General features: G+C 35.8%; 1 protein-coding gene across 2 annotated transcripts in view; it reads left to right on the forward strand.

Annotated features, from left to right (window-relative positions):
* LOC128214021 (polypyrimidine tract-binding protein 1-like) overlaps positions 1-17,206 on the forward strand; it is an 85,713-nt gene that overhangs the window by 2,578 nt on the left and 65,929 nt on the right. For both annotated transcript variants that reach the window (XM_052920233.1, XM_052920227.1), the window contains exon 2: positions 2,726-2,774. In XM_052920233.1, the coding sequence (XP_052776193.1) occupies positions 2,739-2,774 (36 nt within the window). In that variant the 5' untranslated portion in view covers positions 2,726-2,738. The remainder of the gene's footprint in view (positions 1-2,725; positions 2,775-17,206) is intronic.

Consider the following 17,206-nt stretch of genomic DNA (forward strand, 5'->3'; position numbering starts at 1 on the left):
TCTAACTTTCTGCCAAGAAAAAATATAGTGACCTGTCTTAACTCCTGGTTGAGGTTCTGGCGTCTGTCCATGAATTGGTGTCCTTTGGATCCCGGGACATTATTAGCAGAAAAAGCAAACAACTATAAATGACCTACTCGATGTGCCTGGGTCTATTTACCAATAATGCCACTAGAACAATGCTTACCTTAACTCTAAACTAAAGAGGAACTTTGAAGCTACTGACGTCATGCATATAAATCCATACCCTATCATATAATTTAGTTTGCACACCACCTTAGTTGAATAACAGAGCGAAACATTTTTAATTCTTGTCAAAAGTTGTGAAATGATGTATTGTAACCAAGAGTTTAGTTGACAACGTTTTTTATTTACACATAACATAGGGTATTCAGCTATGCTGTAGAGAATATTGCTGACTGGTTAGTCCTGAGCTTTTGTCTCTGGTTACTATGTAGGTGATAGGTAATTGTGGCAAGCATAGTCAGTATCTCATATTTATAACACACACACATATATATATGACTGATTATCAAATATATTTTTAAGAATTGTGCTGAATGGAGAATATGGTTCTAATTTAGGGCATAGGGTTCTTGAAAAGACATGTGCCCAAACCCTTTCGCATTCTCGATATATTACACGCACATGATTAGTACTCAATCATTTCGTAAACAAGATTTGTACTCAGAACATTTCATCCAAATGGTTAGCAGTGTTAAGAAGTGTACTGGAAGCATTTCATGCACTTATTAGTTAAATTCCAAATATATTTGTTTAAAATCTTAGTACGCTTTACCGTATTCTATATGGGAAATTCTTGTTAAAACAGGCAAATACTGCCAAATAAACCCATACTAACACATGGAAGGAAAAAAGCTAAATTGACAAATTATGATGATTTAGAACTGATTTTAGAAATTAAACTTGGTATTGTTTGGTACCTATTATACTATGTATAGGACATACTTTTTACACCAGAATGTTGGTGAAAAAATTGCCTGTGTCCTATCTTTAGTATTAGGTTTTTAATTTTTTTCCTCGAGTCCATTTTAGGCAGAAATTCTCTGCGCAGTGACAAAGGGGTAAGTACCAGTAAAGTTTCCACAGACGATAACAACTGACGTAGGTAAAATCACGCAGTAAACATATGTATATAAATGGAATAATTACTTCAAAATAATTAATTGAGAATTAAAAAAATAATTATTGTTTACTTTTTATCAAGGGACGTTACTGACAAAAACTAAATGTGAGTCAAGTGATTTAACTGGATTGAGTTATAACGAAAACAAGAAAGTTATGGAAGTACGCCTTATATACAAACCAACCTAAAGTTTTCGGCTCCCATTTTGACAGGCGTCCTATCTTTTATATTAAGGGTTTTACTGGTGATGAAATGATTATCGAGTACAATCGATGCTTCGACGCTGACAATGTTATATCGGCTACCATCGATAGTGGTTGTCCAAAATCGATGTTGCTAATGTTTCTTCCAGTAACTTCATATTTTTTTGTTAAAATGTGGTAGAAGTCGTGAACATGTCAATTTTTCTTTCTGGTAAATTCTCGTTGAGTTCATTTTAACAAGGGAGGTCACTCTCTTACACAAATGCGGTGAATGCAAACACTTTTGCTTAAAAACTTACAAACTCTCCCAAAATTTCAAATTGCTTTGAAGTGTTTTTATATTTCATAAAACCTTCAATAATTATATTTCATAAAACCTTCAATAACCTGTTTCTATGATGTAGTGGGTACGGTCTTACCTGCAAATACTGGGGATCCCGGCTCGATGCATTCTGTTATTGAAACCTTTTTTGGTATCGTTTGTTATTAAATAATTTCCTTTTTTGTGAAAGTTTTATGAAATTAAGATATTCAAATGAAATGTTCAATATAAAAGGTTCATGAATGTTAAGCTGTTTCACAAATATTTGATTTGCTTTGACATGGATAAAATACTTAGATAACTTAGATGCGATGTGCATCATTCTGTAATTGATGCAAAATTATTAAGTATGTGATGTGTTGTTGTTTTTTTTCGTTAAGTTATTAAAGACAGAAAAAGGTTATGGAAATAAATTAACTTACTGATGCAAAAAGCATGACTATAGCATCACACATACTGGTTCCAGGCTTAACCATTTAAATGATCATGATGGTACTATGTATAAAGAATGTATTCCTTACTGATATTATGAACTTTCGATTATTGTCCGATAGTAAATCGAAATGCTTGGTCCAATTCGATTCGATTATCGATAGCAATTAATGGATTCCGATTTTCGAACACTAGTTTTTACCCATTTTTTTACCAACTTTTTGCCAGCGTCCTATCTATGCAAGTGTCCTATGCATAGTATAATACGGTATATGTTCTCATGGTGCACATCTTATCAAACCGTATGTTGCATGATGTTTGTCTTTAATTTAAAATTTCTAAAAGCGTCTTTCATCGTCAATTCTAAAACCCATATTTTATTAATATCTCGGTGTTTAATGTTTTTCTTTTCATTGTTGTAGTGCAATCACATATTGAGGCAAACCATTACAACTGTGGAAAATGATTTATGAAGTGTGGCAAGTTATTTGATTAGAAATTATTTCTTTCTTTCAGATTCCACTAAGTAATTGAGATGTTTCAAGTTGATATTATCTAAGGGGTGTAAAGGCCATGTACATCTCTGAAAGGATTGACAAAGAACTTCTTTTCTGCTTTCAGGAGAATTACAGACATGGAGACGAATAGGGACAGATACTTTGGATTAAAGGTAAGTTTAGATGAATGAGACTGCCTTATTTGGTCAGATTTTTGTTTTTATTTATTTATAGTTGTAGCTCATCAAACAAAAGATAACTCCTTGCGGATTTAATGCTTTGGGTCGTCAGAAAATAAATGTGTAGTACCGATAGTTAGTTTTAAATAATACAGCTTAACTGTAAACACTGATGGAAATGAATCTCTCTAACTGTGATCGTACAGTGTATTGTACTGGAAATTGTATACAGGATGGACATTATAACTTTTTTCCAAGGGATCCTCAAGGGACACCAAGCATCCCCTCCTGCAGTCAGGTGTCCCGCTAAAATGTTGATGTGGCCTTGTTGTCTTTAAAATCAAAATTATACCCTCAACAAACGAAGTTTGAAGGGGGTATATTGTAGTCACCCTGTGGTCGGTCGGACGGTCTGTCGGTTTGTCAGTCGGTCCGTTGCAATTTACCTTGCGTATCATAACTTAAAAACAACTGGATGGAATTGGATTAAACTTCATACAATGGTAGAGCATAATGAGACGAAGTGCAGTGTACATTAACCATTACTCTATTCTTGCTTATTACTGAGTTATTGCCATTTGTTACTTTTTTTGTCCGGAGTATAACTTGAATAGTACTGGATGGAATTCATTGGAACTTCATACAATGAGAGGAAGTGCAGTGTTCAAGAACAATAACTCTACTTTAGCTAATTACTGAGTTATTGCCCTTTATTTGTTTTTTTTGCTGTCAATTTTTTTCCCAGACATTAACTTGCAAACCACTAGATGGAATTTATTGAAACTTCATACAATGGTAAAGCACAATGAGAGGAAGTGCAGTGCACAAGAACCATAACTCTATTTTAGCTAATTACAGAGTTATGGCCTTTAATAAAAAAAAATATTGTCCCGAGCATAACTTGAAAACTATTGGATGGAATTGAATAAAACTTCATACAGTGATAGAACATTATGAGAGGTAGTGCAGTGTACAGGAACTGCAATTCTATTTCAGCCAATTACAGAGTTATTGCCCTTCGTTACTTTATTCTTGTCCGGAGCATAACTTGAAAACTATTGGATGGAATTTAATAAAACTTCATAGAGTGATAGATCATAATGAGAGGAAGTGCAGTGTACAGGAACCGCAATTCTATTTAAGCTAATTACAGAGTTACTGCCCTTTGTTACTTTTTCTTGTCCGGAGCATAACTTCAAAACTATAGGATGGAATTTAATAAAACTTCATACAGTGATAGATCATAATGAGAGGAAGTGCAGTGTACAGGAACTGCAATTCTATTTCAAATATATCAGTATTAACATCTCAGTATTAGCATTACTGATATTGTTTAAAGCCTTTTTTCTAACTTTTAAAAAACATGATCAAAAAATGAATAACTGACGATAGTCCAAAAAATAAAGTTGTCATTTATAGGTTGGCTTTCCAAATAGTTCATTGCAATTTCATATCAGGGCGGCGTTCGGGGGTATTAATCACCTTCAGTGATAGCTCTAGTTTCTTCTAAATGGTGTGTTTATACAGGCTTTTAAGCAGTCTTTATCTTTTTTTCCAAGAATTTCACATTAAGTTTAGTTTTTTCAGTGTCTTACATTTCTGCTTGAAATTACAGTCCACTCCATACGGAACTTCCACTTTCCTCTGTAACTTTGCGATTTTACAAGTAAATTTTAAAATTCTGCATGGCATGTGACTTGTTTTCAGCGCTAAAATCTGCCCGAGTTTGCTCATTTTCTGTGGAGGGTTTATTATGGATAGCAACAGTAAATGCCGGAGCATATTCATTTATTGACCTTGAAGCAGAACTTTGTGGTTTATGCATTGCTAATGTTTAATAAGTACACGTGAAGCTTTTTTGTTCATGAAATAGAAGTCAATCATTCTCACATTTGTTATTTTTCTTTTCTAAAAAGAAAGAACATCTCCTATTTGTAGGTTTAATATTGACCTTCATTGGCATTGTAAATTGCCTGTCCATATTACTCAAATATAACACCATAGCACGCATTTGTTTTTAATCATTGTTACCTCATACTCTTACTGTGTTAAAAGTGTTTGAGAACTTCATTGGATTTGTGTAATGAAGGTGTTGAGTACTGTGTAAGTGAAAAGAATTTTTCTTTCATTGTGATATGCATATCATTTGTTTTCCCACAGTCTACATTATAGTTTAATTGCATTGTTAATTATTACGTTGTAAAAGTATGAAGGTAACTCATATTCAGAGGTTTAGTGAATCGCCAATCTAATCTAGCAATACTTATTGTTGTATTACCTCCCTTATCTTCAAAAGAATATAATTGAGCTTTCAATTTTTTTTTATGAAAACAAGAATTCAAAGGAGTTAAATATAATAATGCATTGAAACTAGAATAAAAATGGGCATCAACATAGATTGTGGTCCGTTAAAGGGTTACCTGTCATATTTCCTGCAAGAAAGTGTGAACAATATTGAAACAAACCATGAGAAGGAATATAATATATAAATAAAACAAATTAAGCTACAGTAGGAGATTCTTATTGGTTTTTAAAGAGTTCAGAGTTTTTAAACCTCTGAAAAAAGGAAAGCATATATACTGTGATATCATTAATATTTGTGGGACATTAATTTTCATGGATTTTGTGAGTTGCCTTATCAACTAATTCAAAAATCATAAAGTCTATACATGAAAATACATGGTTACAGTATACTATTTGTAAGTACCTAATTCATTGTTTATATAACTATTAATATGTTTAATAATTAATAAATTAAAGTCAATAATTAGTACTTGCATTCAGATATTTTGTATGACATTGCTGAATTATTATTATTATTGCTGATTATCAACAAGGAATACTATACTAGCCACTAGGAACATGAGAACAGTACATGGGCACATTTACAAAACATGTAGTGGCACTAAATGTTTCTCTTCCAGTTTCCAGTGGCTGGTATTTTCTATGATTGTCTATTCAAAATTAAACCCATACATGTTTTCACAGTTTGCAAAAACACTTAATTGACATCCAATGGCTTCACTATTTTATATCCTTGATGTGGGTGAATCTTTAAATTACCAATCAAGCAATAATTGACATGGTTATCTGTGCTTCCCATCTTAGTTAGTGTCATAAACTACATGAGTAGATGAAACATAACAGGAGGTTGGTGCGTATTGATTTTGCAGACAATTAAGGATCACAGACTCGACTATTTGAAAATCCAAGAATAAAAGTACATACAAAATTGTCTTTTCGGAAAACAACAAATTTTCAAGCACACAAATTTAAATTATTTCACAGTATATAGCAAAACGGTGATGTGATGGATACATTGGTCATGACAGTAGGAACGAGAACAGAAAACTAGAAGCACTCCTAACCCTGGGTTAGGTCAAACCCAGCTGCTTTAGGTCAAACCCAACTACTCTAGGTCACATCCAGCTGCTTTAGGTCGAACTCAGCTGCTTTAGGTCACACCCAGCTGCTTTAGGTCAAACCCAGCTGCTCTAGGTCAAACCCAACTACTCTAGGTCACATCCAGCTGCTTTAGGTCGAACTCAGCTGCTTTAGGTCACACCCAACTACTCTAGGTCACACCCAGCTGCTTTAGGTCAAACCCAACTACTCTAGGTCACACCCAGCTGCTTTAGGTCGAACTCAACTACTCTAGGTACATCCAGCTGCTTTAGGTCACACCCAGCTGCTTTAGGTCGAACCCAACTACTCTAGGTCACATCCAGCTGCTTTAGGTCACACCCAGCTGCTTTAGGTCGAACTCAACTACTCTAGGTCACATCCAGCTGCTTTAGGTCACACCCAGCTGCTTTAGGTCGAACTCAACTACTCTAGGTCACATCCAGCTGCTTTAGGTCACACCCAGCTGCTTTAGGTCGAACTCAACTACTCTAGGTCACATCCAGCTGCTTTAGGTCGAACTCAGCTGCTTTAGGTCACACCCAACTACTCTAGGTCACACCCAGCTGCTTTAGGTCAAACCCAACTACTCAAGGTCACACCCAGCTGCTTTAGGTCAAACCCAACTACTCTAGGTCACATCCAGCTGCTTTAGGTTGAACTCAACTGCTTTAGGTCACATCCAGCTGCTCTAGGTCAAACCCAGCTGCTCTAGGTCAAACCCAGCTGCTTTAGGTCAAATCCAGCTGCTCTATATTAATACATGGGTTGGGCTCACAAGATGGTGGACAAGAGTGGTTATATGGGCTCTACTGTATGAGTGTTCTTGGATTTATCGGTACGGCTCAATTTGTAGTTTTTTAGGTGTACTGGGAGAGTGTTTTAGTTGTACAAGGAATATTTTAGGTAAACAAGTAGAGTGTTTTAGGGTTTTTTCATTTCAATGCATCGTGCTCAGAGCATACAGTTACAGTGTTAATAATTGTATGTGGCTTGTCAGGGACACCAGGGGAGTTAACTTATTACTGTAAAATGCCATGGTCATTATTTCTTAGCTACCTTTGCATTATTTTTGTGTTAATATGGTACGAGGAATTGGTTTTAGAATAGTTCTTTATTTTCGAAGTGATATCCGTTCCGTTTTTTCTTTGTCAAATACAAGATATAACCTCAATATATGTCTTTTCTAGTCTAGTCTGTCTAGTATCTAAGATTTATGAAGTTGTTGGCATTGTTTTCTTCTTTACCAGTGCACTGGGCCATCTTTTTTTGTTTGGGTAAGTTTATGTATTCTTAAAAAACATTTGAAATTTTGTTCACATTCTTTTTACCTCTTACCTTTTATCTGTCCATTTTTTAAAGCATTGTTTTTCTAGGCTAAATTGGTATTCCCAATTTTAGTCAAAATAACACTTTTTTAGCTTGACTCTGAAGAATAAGGTTTTAGAATTAAGTTTCGCATGTAAGGACCTTGAAGACAATATCTCAGCAAATACATCACATATTGTGTTGAAACTTTAGATATATGATTGTGTTCCCAACGGTTTGGATCAATTATTACCTTGCCAGACTGATTTCAGTAACAGAAATTGGTTAAAAAAAGTCTGAGTCTTAAAACTGTTTTTTATGCCCCCGAAGGTGGGCATATTAAAATCGCACCGTCCGTCCGTCCGGCTCTATAACTTTCCCTTGTATGGACAGATTTTAAAATAACTTGCCACATGTGTTCCACATACCAAGACGACGTGTGGTGTGCAAGACTCGTGTCCCTACCTCAAAGGTCAAGGTCACACTTAGTGTTTATTCACAATGGAGTGCTGCATATAAGGACATAGAGTATAGGTTGTCGTGTCCGGGCTGTAACTTTCTCTTGTATGGACAGATTTTAAAATAACTTACCACATGTGTTCCACATACCAAGACGACGTGTCGAGTGCAAGACCCGTGTCCCTACCTCAAAGGTCAAGGTCACACTTAGTGTTTATTTGCAATGGAGTGCTGCATATAAGGACATAGAGTATAGGTTGTCGTGTCCGGGCTGTAACTTCCCCTTGAATGGACAGATTTCAAAATAACTTGCCACATGTGTTCCACATACCAAGACGACGTGTCGCGTGCAAGACCCGTGTCCCTACCTCAAAGGTCAAGGCCCCACTGAGTGTTTATTCACAATGGAGTGCTGCATATAAGGACATAGAGTATAGGTTGTCGTGTCCGGGCTGTAACTTTCCCTTGTATGGATAGATTTTAAAATAACTTGCCAAATGTGTTCCACATACCAAGACGACGTGTCGCGTGCAAGACCTGTGTCCCTACCTCAAAGGTCAAGGTCACACTTAGTGTTTATTTACAATGGAGTGCTGCATATAAGGACATAGAGTATAGGTTGTCGTGTCCGGGCTGTAACTTCCCCTTGTATGGACAGATTTTAAAATAACTTGCCACATGTGTTCCACATACCAAGATGACGTGTCGCGTGCAAGACCCGTGTCCCTACCTCAAAGGTCAAGGTCACACTTAGTGTTTATTTACAATGGAGTGCTGCATATAAGGACATAGAGTATAGGTTGTCATGTCCGGGCTGTAACTTTCTCTTGTATGGACAGATTTTAAAATAAATTGCCACATGTGTTTCACATACCAAGACGACGTGTCGCGTGCAAGACCCGTGTCCCTACCTCAAAGGTCAAGGTCACCCTTAGTGTTTATTTACAATGGAGTGCTGCATATAAGGACATAGAGTATAGGTTGTCGTGTCCGGGCTGTAACTTTCCCTTGTATGGACAGATTTTAAAATAACCTGCCACATGTGTTCCACATACCAAGACGACGTGTCGCGTGCAAGACCCGTGTCCCTACCTCAAAGGTCAAGGTCACACTTAGTGTTTATTCACAATGGAGTGCTGCATATAAGGACATAGAGTATAGGTTGTCGTGTCCGGGCTGTAACTTTCTCTTGTATGGACAGATTTTAAAATAACTTGCCACATGTGTTCCACATACCAAGACGACGTGTCGCGTGCAAGACCCGTGTCCCTACCTAAAAGGTCAAGATCACCCTTAGTGTTTATTTACAATGGAGTGCTGCATATAAGGACATAGAGTATAGGTTGTCGTGTCCGGGCTGTAACTTTCCCTTGTATGGACAGATTTTAAAATAACCTGCCACATGTGTTCCACATACCAAGACGACGTGTCGCGTGCAAGACCCGTGTCCCTACCTCAAAGGTCAAGGTCACACTTGGTGTTTATTCACAATGGAGTGCTGCATATAAGGACATAGAGTATAGGTTGTCGTGTCCGGGCTGTAACTTTCTCTTGTATGGACAGATTTTAAAATAACTTGCCACATGTGTTCCACATACCAAGACGACGTGTCGCATGCAAGACCCGTGTCCCTGCCTCAAAGGTCAAGGTCACACATAGTGTTTATTCACAATGGAGTGCTGCATATAAGGACATAGAGTATAGGTTGTCGTGTCCGGGCTGTAACTTTCCCTTGTATGGACAGATTTTAAAATAACTTGCCACATGTGTTCCACATACCAAGACGACGTGTCGCGTGCAAGACCCGTGTCCCTACCTCAAAGGTCAAGGTCACACTTAGTGTTTATTCACAATGGAGTGCTGCATATAAGGACATAGAGTTTAGGTTGTCGTGTCAGGGCTGTTACTTTCCCTTGTATGGACAGATTTTAAAATCACTTGCTACATGTGTTCCACATACCAAGACGACGTGTCGTGCGCAAGACCCATGTCCCTACCTCTAAGGTGAAAGATAAAGAAAGTGTTTACTCACAAGGGAATTCTGAATATAAGGACATAACAGTGTTGGTTGTCAAGTATGGGTGGTATTTTTTTATGTTCAGAGGCAATTTAAAATAACTTGCCATATGTATTTGACACGTAAAGGCAAGATCAACTTTTCATGTACTGACCTTGTTCGTAGGTCAATGTCACATTCGGGGGCATTCGTCACATACTGTGACAGCTTTTGTTTTTTTTTTCAAGTTCAGCCCAAAACCGCAGTCAGAAAAAAATGTAGAAGATGCAATACACAAACAGTGTTTGTCATTCACACATCCCCAAATATCAGGGGACATCATGGCGATATGCTCGATAACTTCTGTGTTAATAGTCTGTATTCATTGACTATTGTTTTTATTTCTTCAAAGAGATGTCAAATTCGCTGTCTTTTTCTCATAGTGTAAGACTCACTTTTCGTGACCAAAACAATAAATATATTGTCTGACCACTTTCCATTGGGTATCAGTCTGGCGAAGAATTAAGATGGCAGCGTTCCTTGTAAGAAACGCTGCAGAAACTTGATTAGAATCTCATTTAAAATTATTTTTGTATAAATTACAATCTAAATCAGCTATCATGGCTGTAAAGCACCGCTTACAAATTGCCACATCGCAAAAAATTATTGACAGAATACACATCGCAACAGAATACACAGTCATATTTCAGATATTTTGGTTATAAGCATGTTAGCACGCATAGGTTAATATATTAGCAACTTTTTGATGTATGCATTGAGACTTTACACAAGGGTAATCAACCATCCAACCTACTTAAATAAACAAGTAAGATAACTCTATTTTGCATTAATTGCAATTAAAGGCCCTTTATTATTCACTTCCAAATTTTGGTAAAGGTTTTGCCTGTAAGCATACATAGGCTTGTTTCACGGTAACAACTTGATGTATTGCATTGAGACTTTACGCAACAGTACCCAACCATCCACCCACTTGTATAACCAAGTTAGTTAACTGTATTTTGCATATTGTAATGCAAATAATAGCCCTTTATTATTCAATTATAAATTTTGGTTGATGTTTTGCATGTTACCACATTGAAGTAAATATTTCAGCAGACATCATGTATTGCATTGAACCTTTATATAAGGCCTACGTACCACCCAGTGTTCTTAATTAATTAAGTAATAAAGCTCTGTCTTGTATTTAATATAATTTTTGCCCATGTATTATTTGACTTAGAAATTTTGGTTAAGGTTTTGCATGTAAGCACATACAAGTCAATGACTCAGCAACTGCTGGATGCATTCCATTGAACATTTATACAATCAAGTATAATAACTCTTTCTTGCATATAATGCAAATTTTGCCCCTTTATTTTTTAAAATTCTGTTTCAGATTTTGCATGTTATCTTTTTTTACATTGATCCATGCATGTTTTACAAAATTTTGACAACCTTAAGCTTTTAGTCAAGCGCGCTGTCTCTGTGACAGCTCATGTTTCATATAAGAAAGGTTCAGGCATCATTCCCAAAATGGTGGAAAAGAATGCTTGGTTGGTAAAAACTTCTTGTTATATTCTGAATGCCATGCATGGTTTACTGAGAATGCAAAATGCTAATAATGAATACTAGATAGGAAAGCACCCACTTGAAAAAAGTCCTTTACTAAGAATTAAGCAAAAATTACAAGGAAGTATTCATATTATAACAATAAAGCATTTTTTAATCACAAGCTCAAGGCAAAATGGATATTTCTTTTTAATTAAAAAACAAGCCATTCTTTCTGATAATAAAATAATTATTTTGTTCATCAGAACAGCAAATTTTATCTGGCAAGCAATTTATGATTACCTGAAAAATAAATTTGATAAATTATTACCATTTATTAATAAAAACAGATCATTTTAAAGTTGTTTTATCAGTTGCTCTCCCAGCCCACAGGCAGGTGTTACATGGTCTTCCATCCCAGTTGTAATCTCCTGTCAACATGATAGAGCAGGTACAGTCTATTGATTTCCAAGGCAACTGCATGAAATTTCATTTAGCTTGCTATTTATTGGCAAATGGTCTGTAATTAACAGGATAGCTAAAACCAGCTTCAACCTCTGTCTGCAGTTAACCCTTTAGTCGGCTTGATATCACTTTTCCTCGAAAATGGAACTGACATAAGGATTATACAAAGCAATATCCTTTGATTACAAATATTGTTTGGCAAATATCTTATTAAAGGCAAATTGACAATATTTTCTGGAGACAGTGCTGATTTTATACTTTATTGTTTTATTTGATGCATACCCTTTGCTGGCTAAGAACAGATATAAAAGTGATGATGCATTCTCTCCCACGCCCCTATATGTACTTAACGTTTTATTTGTGAGATGCATCACATTGTTGAATCAAATAAATTTTTGCATCTCTGATTAATGTTTTTCTCATCTAAATTTTAAGAAAGTCTAATAGCAATGTTTCAGCTTCTTGAAAAGTGCTTTTGCACTCTTGACATTAATGTTTTCTTTCTCACTTTCGATATTATCTATGCATGATTTAACCACCACCAAACATGTTTTAGTGTTGACGCAAATGTCTCTGCCAATGGAAGTGTGGGACAGATTTTGATTAAATTTTTGAAAAGCTTCTGAAGTAAATAACCGCCAAAGATCAATTTAATCGTTTATTTGTTGTTGTTGTTTTTCAACAGTTCGTGCCTGCATGCTGGCTAGTTGAGATAATTAATGTCAACACTAATTAGTTTATTGTTATTTTTGCCATACTAAGCAATTAAATGCTGACTTAAGAGTGAAGTAAAGTTTAAAGTTAACAATGACTAAAACATGGTCAGAGCCCCCCTTATTTCTGGTGCCAGGGGGGGGGGGGGGGTTAGAGGGGATATGGAAGTGTACATGCCCTTCTCTCCAGTATGTTGACAGTGCCTCGATAATCCATATTACATCAATAGCTGTGTTGACAAAGACCACCACAATCCTTCTGCCAAACAATACCACCTTTTAGGTGCCAACCAATCTAATGGAAATGCTGTCCAAGCGCTAAAAGCCCTTTATCAGTAGCCTTATTGTTAAAGGTAATAGTTTTGCAAACATTTATACTTTATGTACTTTCTGACTGATTGTTTGCTTGCTCTGTCATTGATGGTGAATCAAGCTTTCAAATGCAATTAAAAGTTATAATTAATTTTGTGCTGGTTCAAGTACAGCCAGATTATTGTCTTGCTTTGTAGGAAATTAAAACTGTTTTATCACTTTCATTTTGTAAGAGTTTATGGTTTCTTCTTTTGATTCCTTTGTATTAAAATATTGCTTTGTTGGGGGGTGAATGTCACAATATTGCTGTTTCACTGTTCCTTTGGTTTCCAAGTGGTTTTGTTAAGGCAGTGACCTTTATTTTCAGATGTTATGATACAGTAGTTGTCTTTCTGTAGCTTTCCTTTCTAGGGAATTTTATAACTGATTTAAAATTATTAAAATCCTGTCAATAATATTGTATTTGTCTGTATTTTATGGAAAGAGTGGAGCGTTGACATTAGTTCCAGTAGATTTGGTCATAAAATGTTATAGAACTGACTTGGTAATTTGTTTCATGATAATGCTATCAGTTTCAGTGGAAAAAAATGATTAGTGTCCAATATTGGACAATGTTGTTTTTCCATTAGATGACATCCATTACCCCGGTATATGGAATGGCTACATTTCAGAATGCTTTACCATGGCGTTGGCCATTGTCAGATCATAACGGCCTATAGTTTTTCTTCCTAATGGTATCTTTCAATAATTCATCTCCTACTCCCATAACTAATGCATTTGTGAAATTGAAAATGGATTTGAAAAGGCTAGATGAATAATTTATTACAAATCGGTGGCTGGAGTATTTTGGCAGGTCACAATTGATATAATGTTTCCATGCAAGTAGTGGAAATGTCAGTATTTTCCCTAGCTAATAAATAACTCTTTGACAATGGAGCCATAGTTATCCAGATTTTTTCCATATTGATTATCTAATTGCATTAATCCGTAAATCAATCAAATAATTTTTCTGGAATAAACCATTTTGATAAGTATTATCATGTAGTATGACATTGTGAAGTCCTTTGATGCATCATTCAGTGAACCATACAATAATATCTATATACATGTGCATGCCCTGGCATTGGTACAAGGGGTCTTCTCATGGGTAGCCTTCGATTTGGGGATTTGATCAATGCTTAACATCAAACAAAACTTTATAAAATGTAGCTTATTTCTATTGAAACATTGTTTTGGTGGCAATAAATAAACGATTTATGGTTGTCTGGTTAGCCAGTGGTTAGTGCCCTCGCTTCTCACCTAGGTGATCAGGGTTCAATTCCCGGCTCGAGCGCATGTGAGTTTGGTATGTGGTCATGAACGCTTTGCTTGTAGCTCATTGCTATTCGAATCTGCTGGGGTTAGTGTGAAGGTACATATATGGTACAGGCTTTAACTCCAGAGGTACAGTCAACATGAGCGTTGGTTCATTTTATTTCCATATGTGGTTTTTGTTTGCTGTGATGGTGTTTTCAACAAAAAATGGCTTTTGAATGCTTATTCCTGGCTGGTTTAGGCCTAAAAAAAAATGTTTGGTTAGGGTTACATCCTTTTCAAAAATAGGTAGGGTAGGTAGGCTTTTTATTTTTATTATTTTATTTTTTTTATTAGGCTTTATATAAGAATGTCATTTTCATCATTGGAGAATGGTGTTAAAGTTATCTTCTATATAAGCAATTAAGGTTTTAAACTACATATTGAAAAGCAAAATAAAAATTTTATTTTTTATTTTTATTTAGTTTTTCATTTTTTTTTTCAAACTGACTATAAAAACGTTAGGGTTGGCGCCTATTCCGTCGGTAGCGTCGGGTAACCCGAACCAAATGTATTTTTTTTTTTAGGCCTTGCAAGGAAAATAAGCAAAACACAATATATTGAAAACGCTTTGGGAATATCCTGAAACATCTTTTTTTTCAAACAATACCCATCCATAAAACTGATGCATTAGCTTCAATTTACAGAATTATGAAAACATTTTAAGCAATTAATGAGCTGTAGATCTTTTTCATTATTTCTTACTTCATATTAAAAAAAAATGGTCAAACCAAAACAGAGATGTCAATTTGTCAGAGACATAATATAATTTCTATACCAAAATGAATACAATCCCATCAGGGGAAAACATTGAAATCCAGCTCTCCCCAAGTTTCAGAATGAAGCTGTTGTAACTTCAACCTCCTGAGGGAGACAAGACTTGAATCTTGTGACTGATTGTCACACTTCACAAACACACAGTGGCTAACAAATTTATGTTCCGTTTCCAGCTTTTTGTTTCCAGCTTTTGTGGTGGCTGTTGTTGAATTGAATTTATGAGCTTGTATTTTGCAGCCATTTACATAGTGCATTAGCTCAATCTGAACATTTCTGTAACAGTGGAAGCCATTATGGACCAGAAACCATGCAGACTGATACACAACCGATGTGACTTGACTGGACTTTAGGTGTTGCCTGAGCCCCTATTTGCCTGTCTCTCATTTTGTGAATTTAGACTCTGTACAACATGCAACAAATCTAAATGCTGTAAGGTTTTATGGCATTTAAGGCTGATGTAAAAAAGTGGCCTTTAATACATGTTTTAATTTTCTCTTTTGTGAATGAATTTAGATTAAAGCAATTCAATTTTTTAACATTCAGTTCATTCTGTTTCATTAGTACTCAGATGCAGGTAAAAACCCCTTCTTTGCTGTAGCTGATACCCGGCTACTTCCCCAAGGGCAAGAACTAAAAAAAATAGCTTCGAACCACATTTTTTTTTTTATATAATGAGAATCTCACGATTCATTAAATGATGTTTCTGAATGATATATTTACTGCGTTATTGATATGTTACTCCGTTTGTAAAACTTAACTGTCCAAACTGTTTGAAAAAGTACTCTTGAGAATTTCCCCCAAAACTGATTTTTTTTTTCCCACAAAAAGAGGCCAAGCAGTCTTCCCCACAACAGGTAAAAAGGGCCAGGGTGTCTTCCCCATTATTGGTAAAAAAGGGCCAGGGTGTCTTCCCCATAACTGGTAAAAAGGGACCAGGGTGTTTTCCCTATAAATGGTAAAAAAGGGCTAGGGTGTCTTCCCCATAAATGGTAAAAAAGGGCTAGGATGTCTTCCCCATAAATGGTAAAAAAAGTCCAGGGTGTCTTCCCCATAACTGGTAAAAAGGGACCAGGGTGTTTTCCCTATAAATGGTAAAAAGGGCTAGGGTGTCTTCCCCATAAATGGTAAAAAAGGGCTAGGATGTCTTCCCCATAAATGGTAAAAAAAAAGTCCAGGGTGTCATCTCCATAACTAGTTTAAAAGGGCCAGGGTGTCTTCCCCATAAATGGTAAAAAAGGGCTAGGGTGTCTTCCCCATAAATGGTAAAAAAGGTCCAGGGTGTCATCCCCATAACTAGTTTAAAAGGGCCAGGGTGTCTTCCCCATAAATGGTTAAAAAGGGCTAGGGTGTCTTCCCCATAAATGGTAAAAAAGGTCCAGGGTGTCTTCCCCATAACTAGTTTAAAAGGGTTAGGGTGTCTTCCCCATAAATGGTAAAAAAGGTTCAGGGTGTCTTCCCCATAACTAGTTTAAAAGGGCCAGGGTGTCATCCCCATAACTGGTAAAAAAAATTGTGATGTGTCTGTGATGATAGCTAGTTTTACTATTTTATTGATGAAACTAAACATTACCATTATATCATGCAAAAAGTGTCATTTGGTTTCCATAGAAACCATTATTGCTTCTATATGTAATGAGAGATACTTGATGAATTTTCTAGATAAAATGTTGGCGCCATATGTTTTGTCATAAGATCACAGCTAGGTTCTTAGTTATATCATTTATAAGATATCAATATTATTGCCCTTGACAGATTAATTTTGCAAATTGTTTCATATAAAATTCCAGTTACCACTATAGATTATCATTATTATAAAATCAGTCAACACTGTAACCGATAAAAAAGATTAGTTGATGCTTGGATTCATGACATATCAGGAATGTATGACCATACCAGATACTTGAACAAACGGAAGGTTTAGTGAATGTGGATATTCTGTAATACTCAGATATAATATTTCTGTGTCTTTGTTTTACTAATCAATACCATGGTGTAGCTCAGGTGACAAGTGTCATATTTCTGAACTAATGATATGAATTACCGTAAAATACCTGCCCTTGTTTTCTAGTTACATTCACCTTGTCAATTAGTGT

The sequence above is a fragment of the Mya arenaria genome, chromosome 13, assembly GCF_026914265.1.
Source record: "Mya arenaria isolate MELC-2E11 chromosome 13, ASM2691426v1".
NCBI lineage: Eukaryota > Metazoa > Mollusca > Bivalvia > Myida > Myidae > Mya > Mya arenaria.